The sequence below is a fragment of the Felis catus genome, chromosome B4, assembly GCF_018350175.1.
Source record: "Felis catus isolate Fca126 chromosome B4, F.catus_Fca126_mat1.0, whole genome shotgun sequence".
Taxonomy (NCBI): Eukaryota; Metazoa; Chordata; class Mammalia; order Carnivora; family Felidae; genus Felis; species Felis catus.
The window spans coordinates 141,506,573-141,521,374 of NC_058374.1; the positions used below are offsets into that span (position 1 = coordinate 141,506,573).

The 14,802-nt window shown below is 51.9% G+C and overlaps 1 protein-coding gene across 7 annotated transcripts in view; it reads left to right on the forward strand.

Annotated features, from left to right (window-relative positions):
* Positions 1-14,802, forward strand: part of MOV10L1 (Mov10 like RISC complex RNA helicase 1) — a 72,735-nt gene that overhangs the window by 26,680 nt on the left and 31,253 nt on the right. For 6 of the 7 annotated variants that reach the window (XM_045062544.1, XM_045062545.1, XM_045062547.1 and 3 more), the window contains 4 exons: positions 1,291-1,405; positions 8,030-8,207; positions 8,484-8,683; positions 11,866-11,957. In XM_045062544.1, the coding sequence (XP_044918479.1) occupies positions 1,291-1,405; positions 8,030-8,207; positions 8,484-8,683; positions 11,866-11,957 (585 nt within the window). The remainder of the gene's footprint in view (positions 1-1,290; positions 1,406-8,029; positions 8,208-8,483; positions 8,684-11,865; positions 11,958-14,802) is intronic. The other variant, XM_003989414.6, reaches the window with a different exon arrangement.

Consider the following 14,802-nt stretch of genomic DNA (forward strand, 5'->3'; position numbering starts at 1 on the left):
AGCTGGTGACCCAGAGTGTCCTGGTTGGCGTGGGCCTCCTGGAACTCCCAGTACCTGCACCTGCCCACCACCCCACCACGCACGTCCTGCCACCTTTGCTCCCCGCCCAGAATGGCATCGTCTGTGTTTGCTTAGCCAGTCTGTTGAGGGCCTGTTTGTGCCAGGACCTTCTCGGCTGAGTTCCCAACCGTTTTAGGCTGTAAACAGACATGTTTTGTTAACTCAGCGTGCATTTTGAGGCCAAGTCGTGACACTGTTCAGGCCTTTTATCTAAACGTGTGTGTGGTGAGGATCCTGTCCCCTTTATGCCGTCCACGTGCGTAGTTAATCCTTTGCTGCCACTTACGAACGCCTCCACTTTTGACGTGCACTTCGCACCGTGCTTTGATGGAGCTCCTGCCACAACCCGTGTCTCAGCTGGGAGGTGGCGGCCCTTCCCGGTGCTGCTGCTGGTGGCTCTGGCGCTTCCAGGGGCCTTTCGGCCACGGAGCTTCTCTCTAAGCAGCCTTCCCGTCCAGAGCCTAGCTACAGGGACGTACAACCGAGGTGACCGTTTGTGGAGTAAGGAGGCAGGGGTACGGGTGTCCCACCCTCTGCGCTCAGGCCTGAGCTGGAAGCAGGACTTGGAATGAGGGAGGAGTGCCCAGTGCCTTTCTTCACTTCACGCGGCTGGACAGCCTGGCATCGAAGATTCACCGGACCTCCCGTGTGACCCCTGTCGTCTTTCCAACTGTCTCTTCTTCCAGCTGCTTCCTTCCTGGTCATTCTCTATCAGACTCACCTATGGCAGCAGTGATGTTCCTCATCCTGGCGGTGGCCGGCTTCGGTGACACCTGCGCACCTCCCTCTCCGGGACGAGCCGAGGCTTGTTTCCCCAGAGAAGCTCCAGGCGGAAACGAGAAAGGCAGGGCCCATCAGAGCAGCCTCTACCGAACGTGTGGTCCTGCAGCATTGCGGGGATGGTTCTGGCGTTGACAGGCTCGAAGTGGCAGAAGAGCTAGCTGAGGGGAAGCTTAAGAGTGGCTGTTTCAGACTCACGGGACCCGAGGGGCCCTTGGGTGCTGCGGCCCCTCTCCTCTTGAGGACAGGAGAGGGCCCGGGGAGGGAAAGGGCCCCAGAGCAGCTGAGTTTGCAAACTACGGATGGACACCAGCAGTCCACGTGTTAGTTTCGGTTACTGACTGACCTTTAGCCTTTCTGAAGTGGACAAGGGCGTCTAGTGAAAAGGGCTGGTGGAAAATGTGTGGGTGATTAAGAATTACTTTTGACTTGGGAATTTTTTTTTTTAAGGAACTCAAGACGCCAACTTCCAAGTTTCCTTCCACAGTATCCAATACCAGATAGACTTAAGAAATGTGTGGAACAAAAAATCGACATTCTGACTTTTCAGCCGTTACTCGCAGAGGTAGGGAAAGGGTCTGAGAAAATACTCTTCACTGAGAAAAAACTTGAGTTTTCTGACGGAATCAGGGGGAGCCCTACCCGGGTTCATTTTTTGCCACAGTTGGCTGGGAATTTCCAGTTCATGGGAGACAGGTCCCCCTGCCGCCGACACTAGTTGTGGGGACGCCGGCAGCCCAGCCTGTCTCTGCTTGGCGTGGCTTTCCCTCCAGGGTCAGATTCTGAGCAGCTGGGAAGGCGTCACGTGTGGGAAGGCCCTGCAGCCATCGGGACCGGGGCGGGGACCAGAGCCGGGACGGCAGGGCCACACAGCTGCCGCCCTTGCCAGGTGCCGTGGTGCTGCCTTGTGCCCGGGCCCATTGGTGGCTCCCGGAGGAAGTCTTGTCCAGCCTGTCCACTGTTAGAGGTGGTGGCTGAAGCCAGACCTGGAGCGGGGCCCCTGCAGGGGAGGGGTGGCACCGAGGAGCCCAGGGACAGGGAACACATGCCTGTGAGCACATGGAAACCAAGTCCAGGCAAAAGGAAAGTGTCCATCTGCTTGGTGGGGAGAGCGCTTGCCCGGTGTACAGGAGGGCACTTCCCATGGGGTTCGGGGGTCCACGAGCCTGTGCGGTGTCCAGGTGATGACAGGGAGACCAGACAGCAGCCGGAGGGCACCCTTATGTGTGCTGAGCACGTGCGGCAGGGGAGAACAGATGGACGTGGGGCTGTGCGCAGAGGAAAGAAGGTTTAGGGGGAAGCGGGGACCTGGGGAGTGGTTGTCTGAACCAGAGCAGATGCCCCTAGGGGTAGTGGGGCCCTTCCTTCCCGCGAGGTTCTGGGCCCCCAGCGGCCGGGCAGGGGAGGCTCCCGCGGTGCCGTGGCGTGCGTTCGGGAGGCACAGGTCGGAGGGGCCCCCCCTCCCAGACTTGCTAGCCTTCTGGAAGAGGGAGAGAGAGGCCACATACGGTGAGTAGCGCATGGAGACACCGGGCAGGTGGGATGGCCCTGCGTGGCTGGGCCGCTGGCATGGCCGCTTGGAGGGGCCAGTGTTGCAGAGCGTGGATGGAGCGGGCCGCAAACTGGAAGCGGGGAAGCTTGTTAGGAAGGCGTTGTAGTATCCGTAATGAGTTCCGGGTCTGAACTAGGTTCTGTGGCAGCAGGCTGCCCGTAGAAATAGTTGGGGGGAGGGGGCACACCCTGAGGCCAAGTGACTGGACCATCATTAGAGCCTGTGTGTCCCTGACTCCCCTTCACGTGAGCCTGGGCACCGGGAAGGGACCTTCCTCATGAAGGCAGAAGTTCGCAGATGAAAATTGAAGCGATAACGTTGATGGTACCAGTTGTGAAAAGTGCTGTGAGGCTAAAGGTTCCAGACTTGTGTCGCGGGTGTGGTCTGTTTAGTCATGTAACTGCCCGTGAGACGTGCCCTTGGTCAGCGTCCCCGCAGCCCGCGTGAGTGTGGGCACATGCTGTGATGAGCACATGGTGTCACCGCGGTCCAGATGAGGGATGCCCCTGTCCCCCCAGCATTTCTGTGTGCCCCCACCCCATCTCTCTGCTTCACGTGCTCCACTTTCTGTCGCCAGATTTTTGTTTCCTTTTTGGAATTCTACAAACAGAATCCTAGTATTCTTTTTCTTTGGCCCTTTAACTCAGCGCAGTTATTTTGGTTTGAGGTCCATCTGTGTGGTAGACAGAAGAACGGCTCCCAAAAGATGTCCACGATTCACACCGGCACCTCTGACCTGACCTGGGTCACCTCACATGGTCGAGGGGACTCGGCAGGTGGGGGAGATGACCCTGGATTTTCCAGGTGACCCAGCGGAGCCCAGGAGTCCTTGTGGGAGGGCACCAGGAGGGTCGGACCCCGGGAGGTGGACGGGCCGCTTGGCCCGTGATGGCGGGGATGTGGCGCTTCTCGGAGAAGAACGGGCAGGAGGACATGCTTCTCCCCGGGGGGCCTCCAGGAGGAAGCGGCCATACCCACACCTGGGATTCAGCGCCGTGAGGCGAGGTCACATCTGTCACAGTTGGTACTGCTGTGTCCCTGCTTCTTAGGGCTGTGTCGTCGCCATGGGAGCGCGTTCCTCAGCTCACCTACTGATGCTACACAGGAGGAGTCCCACACTGCATGGCTGTGTGTCACAAGACACCTGGCCACGGAGGCTGGTGGGCTGCCTTCCAGCCAGGGGCCGGAGGAAGGGGGCCGGGGGAGGCAGTGCCGACCGGGTCAGGCTGTCATTACAGGTGGCCGCACCACACCGTGAGTGTGCTCGGTGCGCTAACTTGTCCACCTGAAAATGGTCCATCTCGTGAGTTTCAGCTGCTTTTTCTGCCTCTGTTGCGAGGATCGTGTGGTTTTCTTTCTTCAGTCTGTTCACGTGGTGAATTCCTTTGATTTTCCAGATGTTAGGTCAGCCTTCTGTTCCTCTGATAGCACTCACGTGTGTGCACACGCGTTCATCTGTGTTCACGAGGCACGTTGGTCTGTAGTGTGGTTTTCTTGTGACACTTTGGTCCTGTGTCGATTCGAGCGTAGCGTGAGCCTCCTAGGATGGTTTGGGGTGTCCCCTCCTCTTTATTTCCCTACGAGTGTGTATGTAGGAGTGGTACTACTCATTCCTTAAATCTCTGATGGAATTTACCAGCAAGGCGTTCAGGTCAGTTTTCTTTGTGGGAAGATTTTTAATTAGGAATTCAATTTCTTTAGTAGTGATAGGGCAAATCAGCTTCTTTCTTAGGTGAGCCTTTGTGGGTTGTTTTTTTTTTTAAAGGACTTTGTTACTATTTAAGCTAATTTATTTGCATGAAGTTGTTGATAATGTTGGTAATTTGCACCTCTTTTTTCCTGATCATTCTGGTTAGATGTTTATAAATTTTTACTAATCTTTTCAGAGAGTCAGCTTTTAATTTTATTGTTTCTATTTTTTTTTTCATTGATGTCTGCTGTGATTCTTACTATCTTTCCTCTGCTTACTTGGTTTCATTTGTTCTCTTTTATGTTTATTGACATTTGTTTCATAGCTTAAAATATCTATTTTGCTAAGTATTTCTTGCACGCTTGAAAAGAACATGCTTTGTGCCGTTAGTAGTGGGTTATTCTGTAAAAATCAGGGTGTGTTGCTCAGTAGTGTTATTGAAATCTTCTGTGTCCTAATTGACATCTGTCTCCTGTCCCACCACTTCTGGAGAGGCAAGTCTCACTCATAGCCGTAGACACGTGTCTGTTTTTCCATGCCAGGCCATCGGTCTTTACTTCCTGTATCGCAGCTCTGTAATTAGGGGCAGAAATATTCATGGTTATCATGTCATCTTCATTGGTTAGCCCCTTTTTCTGCATGAAACGTCTCACTTTGTTCCTGGTGTTCTTGGTTCTGGAATCTACTCTGTGTGATACTCGTGTAGCTTATGCAACTTGTTTCTGATCAGTGTTAACATGGTGTTTCTTTTGTCCTACTTTTAACCTGTTTATGATTTTACCTTTTTTTTTTAAGTCTTTTTTAAAAAAATTTTTTTAATGTTTATTTTCGAGGAAGAGAGAGAGAGTGAGTGGGGGGTGGGGGGGGGCAGAGAGAGAGACACAGAATCCAAAGCAGGCTCCAGGCTCCGAGCTGTCGGCACAGAGCCCGATAATGGGGCTCGAACTCACGAACTGCGAGATCATGACCTGAGCTGAAGTCGGACACCCAACCAACTGAGCCACCCAGGTACCCCATTTATGACTTTATCTTTAAAGTGTGTTCCTCGGGGCACCTGGGCTCAGTCGGTTGACCGTCCAACTTCAGCTCAGGTCATGATCTCGTCGTTCATGAGTTTGAGCCCCACGTCGGGCTCTGTGCCGACAGCTCGGAGCCTGGAGCCCGCTTCGGATTCTGTGTCTCCCTCTCTCTCTCTGCCCCTCCCCTGTTCACACTCTGTCTCTCTCTCAAGAATAAATAAATACTTAAAAATTTTTGTCAGTAAAACGTGTTTCTCATAGGAAGCCCTCAGTTGGTTCTCGCTCTTTTACCTATTTGACAGTCTCTGCCTTAATTGTGCTGTTTTTACTTTCGCGTTTGTGTGGTTACTGATACGACTTTGTTTAAATTTATCATTTTGCTATTTGTATTTGTTCATTGTTTCCTTTTTTTTTTTTCTTTTTCTGCTTTTATTTTGTAATTCCGTTTATCTCCTCTCTCGGCTGGTAACTTTTCTTTTGCAGCGTGTGTCCTGTCGCTTCAGGGTTTCTGACAGCGCTGTGCACTAGAACTTTCTGCTGCGATAGACATGTTCTGTATCTGTGTTCTCTGACATGGCAGTCGCCGGCCACAGGTGACTGTGGAGCATCTGAAGTGTGGCTGCTGCACCAGGGGAATGGAGTCTTCAGTTCTCTTTAACTTTACTTCAGTGCAGCGTTGAGTAGCTGCGCGTGGAAGGTGGTGTCGTGTCGGCGTAGCACAAGCTTGAAGCATCTAGGGGTCTAGTGTGTCCCACGTGGTGAGACTCCCATGGCAGCACCTTCCCGGTCTCTTTTCTTGGACATTTTGCTAATGTCATAAATACGGCTTCTACGTACGCTCTGAGATTCATGCTGTGTTTTACCGTGTTTACTTTACGTATATATCGTCCGTTATCTTTTAAAAGCATCTTAAAAGAGAAGTCTTTTCTGACGCCTACCATGTAATTCCCATTCTTGGTCCACTGCTTTGCGTGGACCCACACCCCCCCATGGGGTCCTTGTTCTGCCAAACAAAGGGAACGTCTTTGGTGCTCATCTGCGAGTGAGCGGTTCTTTCGGCCCTTGTATGTCTGGAAGAGTGTTTCACCTCCATTCTTGAAAGATATTTTTGCTGGGTCTTGAATTCTAGGCTGGAGCTTTGCAGAGGCCGCTCTGCTGTCTTCTGGCTCGTTGCTTTCCTTCTTACCTTTTGTTCTTTTGCATGTAATGTGCACTTTTTTCTAGCAGCTTTTAAGATTTTCTCCTTATCACTAGTTGTAAAAAAAAAGTAATAATTTACAACATGCCTTGGTACAGTTTTCTTCCAGTTTCTGGGCTTGGGGTTCCTTGAACTTCTTGGATATATGGACTTACAGTTTTCCTCAAATTTGGGTATTTTTTGGCCGTTCTGTCTTCAGATAGTCTTTCTGCTGAGCCCCTTCTTCAGATTCCCGTTGCTCCTTGGAGCCGCCCCGCAGCTCAGAGATGCTCTGCTCAGATGTCTTCAGGACTTGCCTCTGCATTTTGGAAGGTTCCTATTGCCAGTCCTCAAGTTCACTAGTCTTTTTTTTTTTTTTTTTTTTTTGCAATGTGTAGTCTGATCCAGTGTGCTTTAACATCACACATGATAGTTCTCCTCTCCACCGGTTCAGTTGGCTCTTTTTTAGATCTCTGTGTGTCTACTTCACGTGCTCAGTCTTTTCTGGTTCTTCAAAGAACAGCTATTTCAGTGTCCTTGTCTGCAGATTCTGTCATACATGTCATATCTGGTTCTGTTGAGAGGTTTTTCTCCCCGTTGTAAGTTGTAGTTTCTGTTTCTAAGTCTGCTGACCGTTTTTTTAAAATGTTATATTGATTTTTGAGAGAGAGCTGGTTGTTTTTTTTTTTTTTTTCTCACAAGAGTGGGAAGGGCATAGAGAGAGGGAGACAGAGAATTCAAAGCAGGCTGTGCACTCAGAGCAGTGAGCCCGACGTGGGCTCAGACTCTTGAACCACGACATCATGACCTGAGCTGAAGTCGGACACTCCACCGACTGAGCCACCCAGGCACCCCTAAGCCTCGTAAGTTTTCAATGCCAGACACTCTGGATTTTATCTTGCCAGCTGTTGGATATTTTTCCATTCCTGAAAATATTTTTAAGTTTGTTCTGGGACGCAGTTAAGTTACTTGGAAACAAATACTTTCAAGCCTGGCTTTAAGGCTTTGTTAGGTGGGTCCAATACCTGTTGGAATGCTAGGTTTGATGTCTCGTCTATTACAAGCCTTTCCATTGGGGCTGATGGGAACCACGCTGTTCTTGATCCTGTGTGAGCTCTAGGAATTATTCCATCTAATCCAGTGGCTCTCAGCCCTGGAGACATTTTTGGCTGTCATGACGGGGGTGGGGGGGGGGGCGCAAGTATCAGCAAGTGGGTAGGGGCCAGGAATGCTGGTAAGTGCCCAACGATGCACAGAACGGCCCCCACCCCAGAGAATGGTGGCAGCCCGGGTGCTGGTCGAGCCCTGCTCTTATCCCATTAGTTGGGTGTCCCAACATGACATGGTTTCCTATGCTCGTGCACTGACCAGTGCTCGGCTGACAGCCCGGAGGGGACCCTCCGAAGTGCTCCACACCTCTGTGCTGCTCTCTCTTCCTGGCGCTCTGCCACCTTGGCCTCCTTGGACCCCAGTTCCATGCCCTCAGTGCAGAGACCACACAGCTCCCCTGGCCCTCTGCGCCAGGGCCTGGCAGCTCTCAGGTGGCAGCCGGGGCCGTCGCGAGGCTCCCTGGGGTACACGGGCCACTGTCCCATGCTGGTGGTGGTCGGTGTTTGAAAGCTGCCTTCTCCCCGGTCCGCTGAGTTTCAGCAGCTTGGACACAGCGGCTCCAGTGCCCGCCGCTTTCCTGGATACGGGTGTGTCGGACATGTGACTCTGTTCTCACTAACTTGCTGGGGGTTTTTTTTCAGCTTTTGAACATGTCAAACTACAAGGAGAAGTTTTCGACTTTGCTCTGGCTTGAGGAGATTCATGCAGAAATAGAACTGAAAGAGTATAACATGAGTGGGGTCACCTTGAAAAGAAATGGGGATTTGCTGGTTCTGGAGGTCCCAGGACTGGCTGAAAGTAGGCCTTCTCTGTACGCAGGTGGGTTTGTTACGTGTCCTGTTTTCTAGAGGGACCGCAGACGCTGCCCCCTTTGGGGGAGAACGTGTGAACCGCAATACTGCAGTCCCGTCGTCTCCCTTCCTTTGCTTTGGCTCAGAGTTTTCTGTGCACCCAGCCCTGCGCTTTGGCCGTGGTGACACGATTCCTAAGCAGCTGACCCCCGCTGACGTTTGTTCACAGCGTTTGATTTTATAGTACAGCAGCAAAGCTCTGTGATTTTATCGTTTTACATGTCATGCTATGTTTTTTAACTAGGTGATAAGCTGGTCTTAAAAAGCCAAGAGTACAGCGGACATGTCATCGAGTACATCGGCTATGTGATTGAGGTGAGAGGCGCGCCTGCTCCGCTAGTGCTGGGCCAGCCCTTCCGGCCAGTCGGGGGTCACCTGCCCACCCTGGCTGGGGCAGAGGCACTTCTTCAGGCTTTGACGGTACTTCAGAAGATGCAGGATAAAGTAAATACTTAAATAAATTTGATGCAGAAAGAGAACTTAATAGCTTTTTAAAAATTACGTACTTTTTGGGGTGCCCGTGTGGCTCTGTTAGTTAAGTGTCTGAGTTGGATTTGGGCTCAGCTTGTGATCTCACAGTTCTATGAGTTCGAGCCCCACGTTGGGCTCTTGGGCTCTGTGCTGACAGCTCAAAGCCTGCTTGGGTGGGATTCTCTCTCTCTATCTCTCTCTCCCCGCCCCCCCCCAACCCCTCGCACACGTGCTCTCAAAATAAATTAAAAAAATTTTTAAGTCCTATAATTTTCAATCACGTAAGCTGTATAGCCATATTTACCTTTTAAATATATCATGTGTAAGTTGTGATGTTTGCATTTAGTCAAATTTGGGCATCCTGAATGTGCCCCAGAAGAGAGAGCCTCGGAAGGAAAAATGCACTTAAAAGTCTACAGCTCTTACTGCTTCTGTGGAGATTTGTTGGCTTTTCTAGCCCCTCCTGGCCCACCGCAAGGTTGTGTGACTCAGCAGCTGGTCTCCATTGCCACCCTGCTCATAGCACTGCCGCGAAGGGTCAGGGGAAGCCTGCTCACTGCCTCAGGCAGAAAACTGAGGACGCACCAGAGCCCTGCCTCTGGAGTGGGGATGGGCTGCGGGGACTAGAAGGGTCTGGTAAGGATTTGCAAGAGGGGCGACATCCGGCCTCCGCAACCACGCTTGCCGCATTCTGCACCAGCACACCAGTGCCAGCCCTGGCCAGTGCAGCTGGTCGTGAAACCAGTGCTGTAGGACGACTGGGGAGGGAGCCGACCCTTGGCGCCCTGCCAGCTGCTCCCGCTGACTGTCCTCAGGGATGTGGCGGCACAGCGAGCTGCCCTCTCTCCCCCTGCAGAGTGGTGGCCACTTAGCCTGAACCTCCCCGGCTGTAACCACTCTGGCTGTCGACCAAGAGGTATGAGGAGCCCATTATGGCCAACTGGCACAGTCTTAGCTTCCAAAGAGTAGACCCGATTGTGCCCCTCAGGGAGGAACCCCTGGGGACTAAAGCCTCAGAAGCAGCAGGGCCAGAGATTGAAGGTACAAGGCCCCCTTGGGTCCTGAACACTGGTTGGGGGGGCGCCAGCACCATAAGCTGACAAACCCACACTGAAGCCTTGGGGGTGTCGAGCACCCTTACTCATCCTTCGGTGGGATATTCCACAAAGTCATCTGCCTCTGAGTGATGGAATTCATGGTCGAGTTAGTAAACTCTACAGGCCTCAGCCCATCGCTGTACTTGATTCTCTAGAATTTCATTTTTGGCCAGTGCAGTGGCATAGGAAACCATGATGGTTCAGGAGCCCCTCAGGAGAGGCCCACAGGTGGTGTGGTGGGCAGAGGACACGCATCCAGGATGAGCACTTACTTACTCCATTGATGTCAGATTGGTTCTTCCTTGAGAGGCGGCCCAGTGTTCTCACCCTGGCAGCAGCTGGTGGGGACATTCCAGAGTGAGGCCACTGTGCATCTGGCAGGTTGTGTACTCATGCTAGTCCAGGGGGCCCCAGCACTGACCCCTGCCACCATAGTCACCTCCACAGAGGGGCCTCCTTGTTGCCAGGAGCACGTGCCTGGAAACAGACACGGTCATGTCCTCCTTTCCTGCTTAGTTTATCTCATTGAGCATGATTTTCATCTCCAAGCACTCTGCTTGATTTATTAAAGGTGCCCTGGATTTTTTTTTTTGGAGGGAGAGAGGTGTGAGTTTTTTTGTTTTATTATTTTAGAGACAGCATGAGCGGGGGTGGGGGGGGGGGTGCAGGGGCGAAGTGGGAGAGAGAGAGAGAGAGAGAGAATGAGAATCCTGAGCAGGCTGCATGCTCAGTGCAGAGCCATCTTGGGGCTCTATCCCAATGGCCCTGGGATCATGACCTGAGCTGAAATCAAGAGTGGATGCTCGACCGCGAGCCACCCGGGTATCCTGCCCTCTTAGTTTTTATATTAGGTTTGTTTATCTTTTTCTTTATGGATTTTTTAAAAAATTTCACATGTAGTATTTCAGGTTTCTAGAAATAACTGTCAGTGTGTGAAGTCCTTCGGGCCCAGATCTGTGATGGCTGTTTTTGCTGACCCTCACTCTTGGTGATTTGCTTCCTTGTGTGCTTGGTGATCTTTAATTACAGATTCATTTTCATCTGTCTCCATCCCTGGGAAACCTGGGGACCCGTGCCGGGCTCCCCCTCCGTCCACAGGGATTGTGGCTTCTGCTCTGCTGCAGGGAGGGGCCCTGCTGACGGGGCAGCTCCACCACCCGTGTGCCTGCCGGCCTCCTGTCACAAACCAGAGCCGGCTCCAGTCACCTGGCCTCCGTGAAGCCCGCGCTGCCTGGCAGCCCTCATTCAGTTTGCACCCCTTTTCAACTCAGGGCTTTCCTTCCTGTTTTTTTTTTTTTTTTTTAATTTTTTTTTCAACGTTTATTTATTTTTGGGACAGAGAGAGACAGAGCATGAACGGGGGAGGGGCAGAGAGAGAGGGAAACACAGAACTGGTAACAGTCTCCAGGCTCCGAGCCATCGGCCCAGAGCCTGACGCGGGGCTCGAACTCCCGGACCGCGAGATCATGACCTGGCTGAAGTCGGACGCTTAACCGACTGCGCCACCCAGGCGCCCCGTTTCCTTCCTGTTTTTTTTTTGTTTGTTTCCTCCTGTGCTCCCTTAGAAATTCCCTTTCTGCCCCGCCTGTCCAGGAACAGCTTTGTGCAGGCGTTAGTTTTGGCTGGAGGGTCCCAGGATGCGTAGTTCCCTATTCTGGAAGGGGAAGTCTTGGAATGACCTCTTTACGGAGGTGCTTTTGCGGCAGGTACCCCTCGCTGCATTGGTCATTGTTTGCTTTCTCGTCTTCTTCAGAGACATGGCCTGTGTGGCACACTGTTTCCCCAGAACCCAGATCTCTAGGGTGCAGCCAGTGAGAAGCTCAGTAAGTGTGCTGGTGTGGGTGCGTCCACCGACCGGGTCCTCCCGTGTGGACAGTGTAACGACACCAAACAACACTGTGATTTAATCCTCTTGATTATTTTTGCAGGGATTTAAAATGCCCAAGTGTAGCTCAAATCTGTAAAGGGTTTCATGATGTGTTGCTAGATAAAGATAGAAGATTGTCCCAACGAATCCAATGTAAAGTATGGAAATTAAATTGTTTGTTTCCTTTTTAGATTCACGAAGAAGAAGTAACTCTTAAACTTAACCCAGAATTTGAACAAGCATATAACTTTGAACCCATGGATGTGGAATTTACATATAACCGGTGAGGCTTTCGGTGTCTCTTCTTGCAAGCGCGTTTTCGCTGTTGATGGCAGCAGCCTCTTCCTTCCGTCTCTCCACCTGGAAGTGCCGGGGTGGGGGAGGCAGCGTGGGGTGTTCGTGTTTCTAGGTCACGACTCCAAAGTTGCAAACATTTTCTCTTCATTCATTTCTGGACCTTAAGTACGCGGAGATCTTGTCATTTACCACGTTGCGAGCGTGGAGCAGTGGCCCTGCCAACCTGCCGTCCCCTCCCTTTCATCCACTGCACCCCCCCCCCACTAACTGGGATTTTGTATTTGTTTCTCCCTTGCTTTAAAAAAGAAAAAACAGTTTGTGCATCTTTATACACACACACTCATACACCCACACACAGGAAAAATGTATTTAAAAAAAATTTTTTTTAACGTGTGTTCATTTTTTGAGAGAGAGAAAGTGTGCGCAAGCAGGGGAGGGCCAGAGAGCAAGGGAGACACAGAATCCGAAGCAGGCTCCAGGCTCTGAACTGTCAGCACAGAGCCCCACGCGGGGCTCGAACCCACAAACCATGAGATCATGACCTGAGCTGAAGTCAGACAGTCAACCGACTGAGCCACCCAGGTGCCCCAAGTATTTTTTGGGTTTGTTTTGAGCTTGCGGTCCCTAGTGTCTAGGAGGATTTCACTGGCATGTTACCAGGATTCTTCATGTTGTGTGTCACTGTTCAGTGTCACCTACTGCTTTCTCCCCGCCCCCCCCCCCCCAGGTGAGTCCACTACTCTACTTGTTGTGTGGACGGACATCGGCCCTGTCTCTGCTCTGAAGGTTTTCTGTGGGCACCTTCTCCCTCCTTGTGCACAGACTCATGTTTTCTGGGCTGTACACTTAGAAGTGAGACTGTGGTTTGGGGGATGTACATTTCAGCTTTTACCTGTGGTGACATCAGAGATCCCCAGAACCGGCATCTGTAAGAACCTCTTGATCCATGCCAGCCCAAACCTGGCTTCGTTAGCCTTCTAAATTTGTGCCAGCTTGCTAGGTATATAATGTCTCCTTATGGTCTGGAGGTGCATTTCTCTGACTGCATATAAAGTTCAGAATTTCCATGTTTCTTGGCCACAAGATTTCTTCCTCTCTGAAATACTGGCTCATATCTTTTCCTTCTGAGTAATTTGGTTTTTGATATTTGTAGGAGTCCTTTCCGTGTCCTTTGTGCTGTGCTGTTCCTGGGTAGGCATGCTACAGAGAACTTCTCTAGATCTGTTGCTTGTTGTTTCATTGCATCTTTTAAGTATGAGAAGGTGCTAATTTTAAGATAGATCAGAGATTTTTTTTTTATATTAGTTTTATTTAAGGAACATTTGAGTGTTGGGACTGCCACCAGCTCGAAGTGTGTTGGGCGTGAATGGGTTGAGGGTCAGCAGGGAGAGGCCGTTACTGGCCGTGGAAGCAGAGCAGGTGGAGTGGGAGCTAGGTGAGGTCCAGGAAGGGGACGGTTCTTGAAATGAGAGAAACCAGCTCAGTAGAGTCCCTGCAATGGCAGGGGTTACAGGGGTGAGGAAGCATGTGTGGGAAGAGGTGGACCTGGCCAGGTGGCACAGGGGTCCTTGGCAGGACGAAAGAGCCAATTTGTCCGTGGACGTTTCTGACCGAGTGTCCCCCTGGACCGTGCAGTGGGCCCACTGAAAGGGAGGAGGAGGCGGGGAGGGAGAAGAGAGCTAGCACGGGCGGAAGGCGGTGCACGAGTTGGCCTGCGGAAGGACGCGGGACAGAGGGCAGGTGTGACAGGCCGTGGGGCTGAGCCAGAGAGAAGGTGTCCAAGAACAGCCAGAGGGTCTGTGGGCCTGGTACCGGCAGCAAGGGGCTACCGAAAGGCAGCGATCTCGAACGGACGGACAGACGCACGGACAGACACGGGCCCAGGTCTTGAGCAGGCTGGTGGGCGGCCAGGCGGAGGGTGGAAGAAATAAGAGACCGGGTGGGAGCGGCGGGCACCTCAGCACGAGCCCGGCTGCCACCTCTGACAGCCTGGAGCTGTCTGCCTCTGGAGCCTCTGCCCGTCCCGGTTAGGGTTTAGGTTGCTTGCTTGTGTTAAGTTACGGAAAACCAGAATTCTCACTTCCAAAAAAATGTGTGTTCCCCACTTATTAAGAAAGACGGGAAGATGGGCAGCACCACTGCTCCGCGGGTTGAACAGAGCTGAGGGCGGGGCCTCTGAACAGGGCAGGTGGGCCGCACATCTCTGTGAGTGCTTACTTCCCATAGGAAGTTTCCTGTTTGAAAAGAAGTGGGCCTACGGAGATACAACGTACGTGTGGTCACCTGTGCCTGATGAAACGTACGGTTTGAGGATTTGGACGTGTGTACATCCTGTGAAAGAGCACATCCACCACCGCAGACACTTCCTGTGCCCCTTCCTCGTTCCTTCTCCGCCCACCGTTCCCGGGCCACGGGCAGCACTTTCTGTCGCTAGTTTGTTTGCACTTTGTACAGTTTTACATAAATGGAAACGTTCAGGACCTACTGTTTTTTGCCTGGCATCTTCCTTTCCGTTACCAGAATTATTTTGAGATTTGACCGTACTGTTACGTGACTTTGTTGCCTTTTTGAAAGTGGTAGTTGTCAGGTGTGTAACAGTGATTCTGATCTGGCTCCTTTTGAGGCCTGAGTAGTGTGTGTCGTTAGAGGAATCTGCCACAGCTCACCTGTCCAGTCACCTGTGGGTGGACATTGGGTTTTTCCATACGTCGGTCATTCCAAAGAGAGCTGCTGTGAACGTCTGCGTACAGGTGTTCGGATGGACCCAGGTCCCTTTCTCTTGGGTGGGGCAGTGTCATGGCTGGGTCCTGTGGTGCGGGGCACTCAGCTTC